The sequence below is a fragment of the Pavona decussata genome, unplaced genomic scaffold (genome assembly GCF_977016875.1).
Source record: "Pavona decussata unplaced genomic scaffold, jaPavDecu1.1 SCAFFOLD_45, whole genome shotgun sequence".
NCBI lineage: Eukaryota > Metazoa > Cnidaria > Anthozoa > Scleractinia > Agariciidae > Pavona > Pavona decussata.
Window position 1 is genome coordinate 1,111,150 of NW_028145467.1, and position 7,602 is coordinate 1,118,751.

The 7,602-nt window shown below is 40.2% G+C and overlaps 2 protein-coding genes across 2 annotated transcripts; one reads left to right on the forward strand and one right to left on the reverse strand.

Annotated features, from left to right (window-relative positions):
- The first annotated feature begins 845 nt into the window (after positions 1–845).
- On the forward strand, positions 846–1,607 carry LOC146482574 (uncharacterized). Its single transcript, XM_085106931.1, has 2 exons — positions 846–942; positions 1,123–1,607. Exons 1-2 carry the CDS (start codon positions 846–848, stop codon positions 1,443–1,445), a joined length of 420 nt encoding a protein of 139 aa, XP_084963057.1. The 3' UTR covers positions 1,446–1,607.
- Positions 1,608–2,188: 581 nt separating this feature from the next.
- On the reverse strand, positions 2,189–6,287 carry LOC146482575 (uncharacterized). Its single transcript, XM_085106897.1, has 4 exons — positions 5,936–6,287; positions 5,778–5,864; positions 3,667–5,504; positions 2,189–3,609 (listed from the first exon to the last, which is right to left on the reverse strand). Exons 2-3 carry the CDS (start codon positions 5,854–5,856, stop codon positions 3,907–3,909), a joined length of 1,677 nt encoding a protein of 558 aa, XP_084963023.1. The 5' UTR covers positions 5,857–5,864; positions 5,936–6,287; the 3' UTR covers positions 2,189–3,609; positions 3,667–3,906.
- Positions 6,288–7,602: the final 1,315 nt, after the last annotated feature.

Sequence of the window (7,602 nt, forward strand, 5' to 3'; positions counted from 1 at the left end):
ACAACTCTGAATGAATCTCTGTACAGGCCGGGATAGCACTTCCCAAAGGATCCTGAGCCAATGCTCGTATCCGTATCAATAGTTAGGAGATCCCGGTTGATCCGCTTTAGGTGTGCTTTTGGTGGGTCACTCTTGGATTGAGAGACCGGTTTTTCTGTCAACACGGGCTTTGCTGTACTGGTGTTTGTGTTCGGGCCCTTTGCTACCTTTCGCTGTTCCATTGGTCTTGGCTGCCCACCCTTTCTTTTCCGGGACAGTTCAACCAGTCTCTTGCCTCCAGACAGGCTTCCACTGGGCTTTATCACCAAGGTTTCTTCCTTAGCCGTGACATTGTTCTCTGTAGTGGCTTCCTGGTCGGACTCTTGAGCGTTCGCTTCTTCTTGTTCCTTTAGTTTCTCTCGTTTGCGCTTCAGCCAGTTCTTTCGCTGCTTTCTTTTCTCCTTTTTTGAGTGAGGCCGCGACTTAAACGTTCTTCCTTGCTTTTCCTCGTTTCTTTCCATGTTTGATGAACACTAGCAAGCATTCACATCAACTGAAGAATAATGCGAATGATTGACTGATAAAAATGCCCCTGGGGACATGAGTCGAAGAAGCAAACAATAGTCATTATCTTAACTTCCGACTCAGACAAATCGCAAATGTGAGACCATTTAATCGTGCTGCTAAAACATGACTTCGCGTTTCACTTACTCCCAAAAATGCCGCTATTGCGCAAAAAAGTTTCCCACGCTTACGGCAATCAAAAAACACTTAGATATTAAGCATCAGAAAGTGGCCGATTCCAATCTAGAATCAGTTTTTGGGACAACGAGGAGCGCGTGGTTGCCGTACCCCGCATTTCCTCTATGGACAGAAGATCAAAACAATATAAAGACGGATATTTGCCATGGTTGGCAGGATTGACTGAACAGATAAACGCCTCACTACATCCATCTTTACGAGGTAAGTATTTTTAAACGAGTCATTTACCTTTAAAATACACCTGTGTGGTGCTGATTCTCTATCGCGCACACCCGTTACCTAACGTTTCTTCTCAAAACACATTCATTCCGGGATGCATTGGAGCAAAATAACTTATGTTCTAGTTTTGTTAATAAGCCTCTCGTTTCCTTTTATTTTTAGGCGAGTGGTTTTCAATCGCAATCAGTCAAGTTCCAGCACATTACTTTGGTCATTTTGCTTATCAAATCGGATGCCGTGTCCACAGCATGAGGCAAGTTCCACACAGAAAGCCTCCTTTTTACTCTTCGTCAACGAAGCGCATCTCGTACCGAGTGTTTAGCATTGCTCCATTTGGTGACGCTCTTCATGAGCAAGAATCGATCAGGCTGAAAGAGTTTGCGTTGTATAGCGGTCAGGAAGAGGTTTTGGGTACGGAAGCACTTAATCCTACGGACGAACTGCAAGCTGCTAAGAACCGAAGTTACTGGAGAGTCGGAACTTAACTGTACAAAAGACCTGATTATAAAGGGACTTTAGAAGTAGGCCAAGGAGTCGGGCGCAGGACAAGAGAAATGGAACTAATTTGGTGGCCAGACCTTTTCCCGAACACAAAGCACGGGAAACTTGGTATAAGGTTCTATGTCAAAAAAGTATTCATGTGAACTAACTTTACCGGTGACTTATCAATTTAATGATTGATGAAGCAATATTTGTTTTCGTTTAATATGTTACAGTTTATGAGATTTTTTCATCCCTTGTACCTTTTGAAAAACTTCTGGTAAAAAAAATCAACATGAACGGGCAATTTAAGGTGGGGGTTCACCTGAAAGCCGTTTTCACGCCGCTTTCTATCTATATCTATATCTCAAAAACCCTCCATTCATAACACAAATCAATGATTTAGGGTGTTTTATGAATTTTGGGGTGATTTTTAGGTATATTTGGAAGGAAATAATTTTTCTTGAAGGATTGGTAAAATTAAAAGAAATAAGAAATGTTGAAGATTTAGTGAAGTTTTAAAATTAGAATTTGTAGTTAATAATTAATAGACCGATACCAAGTTAGTCCACTAGCAACCTGGGGTGCTCTTGCGTGGTTATCGACTGTCTGTTAGTGTTCCAAAAATCATTTTCTTTCTTCTATCCATTTTTAAAACCTCTTCAAATTTCACTCAAATTCAGGTAGAGCCCCACCTTAATTATGCTCGTCCCCAGAGCCACAAATTTTAAAATTATTGTGCGACGGACTAACCGCTGACCAGAACATCGGAGGCTCTGGGAACGAGGATAATACTCTGATGTCAGACTGAATCCCCAGTTTGTGTACATGTGTTGCGCAAGAGAATTCAGTAAGTTAAGAATCAAACAATTATTATTTATTGGTCACAACGTATTCCTGATCATTCCTGATATGGTGGTTTGTTACCTGTAGGGTGCAATGTTGAACAGAGTCTGGTCTTTTCGCTGCAAGTGGAATTCGATTCGCTACACATGTAAAGTCGATTCGCTACAAATTGAAGCTGTTTCCCTACAAAGTTGTTTCGCAACAGAATTACTCGAGGAAAGTTCAGACTAATTGCTTTAGTTTTTGTATGTAATATGTTCGGTGAAAATTTGAAGTTTTCTATTAAACCAGTTAGCACAAAGACTCGAGCAATGGGATTGTATTACCCAGTTTTCTCGCGGCCAAATAAGAACAAACTTTATTTATGGGTTACAGACTGTTGTGAGTGTTTTGTTTACAAATACACGCACTTGCTGACTGTACAATGAACTCGAAATGTTCAATACTGCACGTGGCATTCTTAGGCCGAGTGCAGTATTGAACATTTCGAGTTCATTGTACAGTCAGTAAGTGCGTGTATTTGTAAACAAAACACTCACAACAGTCTGTAACCCATAAATAAATGTAAAGCATGTATAAGTTGGTCATGACTTTCACAGATGTGGTGGCTCTTAAAAGAGCCGTTTTTGGTTTGTAGCAAATTGACTAAGTGCAATGTCGATTTGGGTTGGCTCCCAGAAGAACCGTTTTAGGAATCTGCTGGGCCGTTGGGGTAGGAGCATGCCTTCAATAGCTTTCTTCCACTGCGGGCACCAGAGTTGAATTCATCCCAGGGGTTGAAAATCTTGGTCTGGAGGTCTCTCAACTTTTTCTTCTGAACTCCGCGATTTCAACCTACAGGACTTTGCATAAAGGTGTGTAAGGCAAGGTTTGTGGCTCCTAAAAGAACTGTTTGTCTCTTGCTTTCTAGGCACTCCAAGACTAACCTGCTATTTCATACAATGACAAAGTAAACTAACCAAGAGCAGATCTCGTTATTTAAACAAGTCTACGAAATAATGTTTCATAATCAGATGGAGTAAACTTAATTACAAGTAGATTTCATCGCCTCAAAAGTTGGGGTGCGCCACATGAAAACCTTCAGAGGGAGAGGAAACCCTTAGAATTATAACCTATTTGATTAAAAAATGTTTAATTAATTAAAAAAAGAAAATTACTTTGGTTATTGGATTTCATCACCTCAAAAGTTTGGGCATGCCACCTGAAAACTTGAGAGGGAGAGGAAACCCTTAGAATTATAAACTATTTGATTAAAAAAATATAATTAATAGAACATTATTTTGGTTATTGGATTTCATCACCTCAAAAGTTTGGGCGTGCCACCTGAAAACTTGAGAGGGAGAGGAAACCCATAGAATTATAAACTATTTGATTAAAAACCTGAAAACTTGAGAGGGAGAGGAAACCCTTAGAATTATAAACTATTTGATTTAAAAAAATATATAATTAAAAGAACATTATTTTGGTTATTGGATTTCATCATCTCAAAAGTTTGGGCGTGCCACCTGAAAGCTTGAGAGGGAGAGGAAACCCTTAGAATTAGCTGGCTAATTTTACATTTAATTTGTGCATTGTTTTGTTTCGCCAGTTAAAGAGTACAATTTGAATTTTAGTAGTAAACTATTTCCATTGTGTAAATTGGTGAAGTAGTCTCAGGCGGTGCGTCTTCATTTCATTAAACTTCCAGTGGAATTTGGGAATTGTGCAGTGATGAGTGTTTAGGAAATCCTGGGTTGCTAGGACCACACCAACTCCACAGCTTGCAGAGCCTTCACCAGATGATGGCTGCTTTGGCATCCCGAAACGCTGTAAAGATAGGCTGATGTTCCACGCTGTTTGTGAACTACAGGAAACAGCCTTCAAAAGATTCTCAACAATTTCTGGTATGTTTGATGGATGATTCTGTTTTAACCCATCATCATAGAATATTTGCTGCTGTACCATATTCAGACAAAGAAGACCCCAATGATTACCATTTACATGTATTGGCGTGAGGATCCACGAGATTCCACTGAGATTTCTCCCTGAAACATAGGGCTGCAACTTAGATTTGAGAAAGCGAAGATTATTGCTCGAGGCCCAGGTTTGGGTAGACGAAGGTAAATACAACGAGCATGAGCCTCTTGACATGGCCTCCTCACTGTACTTCAGACATGCAGCATCAATAACAAAACCAGTGAGGTACCTCTCACCAACTAAAGTCGAAAGGTCATTAGCATCAACAATCAAATCACCGATACGAAGGACCTCCTGTTGAGGCTCACTGCTGAAGAGTAATGTCCTTATTTCTTCAATCTGGGAAGGTGTTACTGCACCATTGCTGCTACAAAGCCATGATTTTTCCTCTTGTGCTCTGAGCTTAATGGTTGCAGCCTTTGATGCCTTCATCCAAATATCTATTGCTCGCCAACCAAACACACCAAGATGTCCAAATTTTACTGCAATGTCCAGGTCTTCATCATCACTGTCTTCTCCACTTGCTCCATGTATCAGTCTGTTACCCTCTGTAAGTGCACATTCTGAAGGCCTGACCGTTAAGTTCAAGGGATTACTAAGGCGTTCAGGACCAAAAACAAGTTGGATGTTATCATTTGCAATTTGCACTACAGGAAGGAAGTTGAAACTGGCAATTTCACCTCTAGTGGAGTTACTTACAGCACAGACTCTAAAGACTTCAAAATAGGAAGAAGCTGATTCTGCCTTAGAATCCACTGTTTGACTGGTTACAAGGTAGGAAGTAGGGTTGGTTGCAGGACTAGAACCTGTGCCAGCTACTGAGCTGGTAGCTGGGCTAGAAGCTGAGCTGTTAGGTGAGCAGGTGACAGGACTGATAGCTGGACCAGTAGCTGTGTTGGCATCAGGACTTGTTGGTGGGCTGCTAGAAGGATTACTAAGCGAGCTGGAGGCTGAGCTGGCACCTGGGCTCATAGCTAGACTGGTTGCATCGCTGGAAGAACAACTCTGAGGCTCAGCTGGAAGGCAAGTGGAACTGGTCATTTCTTTTGGCAAAGTCTCCTCCCACAGAGCATAGTCATGCTCATAGCATGGAAAGCTGTCTGGTGATATTATCATCCTTTTCAATCCCTTATCCCACTCATAGTGAAGATAGATATTGCGCAATAAGTCATTCATAGTGACAATCCATGCCATGTCACATTCTGACCAAATCACCATCTTTTTCTGTGACCATCCACAGCCCCTAAAGTAGAATGGTTTTCCTGAAAAACACAAAAAATATTTGAAAAAATTAACAGAAATAACTATTCAGATACCATATTGCAAAGGAAAAAGTTATGATGGCAAATCAAAGATGTTTACCAGTAAATTATGCAAATTCAACATGAAATTTTAAATATTTCTGCTTTTAAAGTTGGACGTAATTTCATGGAAAACACCACTTTTGTGGGCATTGTAGACAATAGGAGTGTATTTCAATAAGGCGGAATACATGTGCATGCAATTAATGTAATTAACATTTGATAATAACATACCACTTTCCATGCTTTGTAAGGCCATTTCAAAGGATAGCCTCATGAAAAGGAATTTCTCAGAAAAGAAATGTAAGAGCATCTGTTGAACTAGGGCAGAAAAAATAATGTTACTTCAAAAACAAAAAACAAAAGGGAGTGACAACAGAAAATTTACTTACTTGAAGTTGCATGTCCATGTCTGTCTGAGAAGTGGCCTTCGAGTATAACTGCCTCTGGAGTGAGTGTGCTGCTTCACATCCTTGATTGGAATACTCTCTCAGACTGAGAAAATTCCGCATGAGCATGCTGGCATGTTCGATGGTGATATGGCCATAGTCGCCAGTCCCCAGGTTGGAACCAAACACCTCTCTTAAAAGAAATCCCCATTCTTTGCACTTCAAAGAAAAAGAGAGAATGTATTAAGGTACCATACATCACTTATCCAGTACAAAAACTTACATTTTATTTGGATATAGAGAAAACATGGACTCATGAGCTCTGTGTAACATCCCTGTGGACCCAGGATATGGACCACCCAACCGACCCTCACGTAAGTTTTTTACATGTCCAATTAATGTTAAAATGGTAACTCTGATGAAACTTAAAATGTTTCTTGTTTAAATTATCCAGAATGATTGCATGCCTAGATTTTTAGACATAATTTGTTATCTTGTAAACATGATATTAAAGCATCCCTTTACCGTGACGGTGGCTTAATTTCTTGTGACCCTCCTTTTTTTCCTGTCATTCTTTTTGGTAACCCTCCCTTTTGAAGGGCTCAAAAAACTGTGACCTCCCCTGTTTTCCAATCCCCTTCCCCCCTGCTAATTTGTGACAAGTCCCTTCGTGTAATCAATTGGATTATTGATTTCCTAAGTAATAGGTTGCAGAGAATCAAACTGGCCGAGGGATGTTTCTCTGAGTGGGGCTCAGTCCCCTCAGGAGTCACTCAGGGGAAGAAACTAGGGCCTTGGTTGTTTGTAGTTATGATAAGCGACCTGGTGATTAATGGCGCGCGTCTGGAAATATGTAGACGACATTACTGCATCTAAAGTTGTCGGAAAGGGCACGGTTAGTAGTGCCCAAATTATTGCTGATAAGGTAGCTGAGTGGTCTCTGGCAAACAGAGTCCAACTCAATAATGAGAATTGCAAAGAGCTTTGAATTTCTTTTACTAGAAATAAGGCAATATCTGAGCCAATAAGGGTACATGGTAAAGAGTTAGAGCCAGTTGATAGCACAAAGTTACTAGGAATAACAATGACAAGCAATCTACCATGGAACACCCACGTAAATGATGTTATTAAAAAGGCAGCCAAAAGGCTATACTTTTAAGTTCAGCTAAAAAGGGCCAAGGTTCCCTGCAACGACTTAAGGTTATTTTACATCATGTGGGTAAGATCAGTTTTAGATTATGCGATCCCTGTGTATTATTATTCACTCTAAAAGTATTTAGTTAATGAACTAGAGCGAGTCCAGAAGAAGGCTTTAAAAATCATTTTGCCCCAGCCTCAGTTACGATGAAGCTCTTACTCGCATGGAGATAGCGCCGCTTAGCGTTCACCACATTAATATTTGTATCACGCTTTTCAACGAGATCCTAAATGATTCAGATCATAGGCTACGGGCATTATTGCCGCCTTCACATCAGGCCTGCAAATATTCACTCTGACGAACACACAATTTTGACATTCTAAAAATAAACACGAAATGTGGAAGAAATAGTTTTATTATTGAGTCATGTTTTAATATAAATACTGTATGAATTAATTTTAGATCTTGTAAATAGCTTTTCAAACTAAATCACAGGCGGCCCAAGCTCATGTTACGAAATAAACAGGACTGG

Excerpts from the sequence above, each read along its gene's own strand:
- LOC146482574 (XM_085106931.1), top strand. The coding sequence starts at position 846 with ATGGACAGAAGATCAAAACAATATAAAGACGGATATTTGCCATGGTTG. Across the intron at positions 943-1,122 it reads ACTACATCCATCTTTACGAG|GCGAGTGGTTTTCAATCGCA; the intron begins GTAAGTATTTTT and ends TTTTATTTTTAG.
- LOC146482575 (XM_085106897.1), bottom strand. The coding sequence starts at position 5,856 with ATGCTCTTACATTTCTTTTCTGAGAAATTCCTTTTCATGAGGCTATCC. Across the intron at positions 5,505-5,777 it reads CTTACAAAGCATGGAAAGTG|GAAAACCATTCTACTTTAGG; the intron begins GTATGTTATTAT and ends TGTGTTTTTCAG.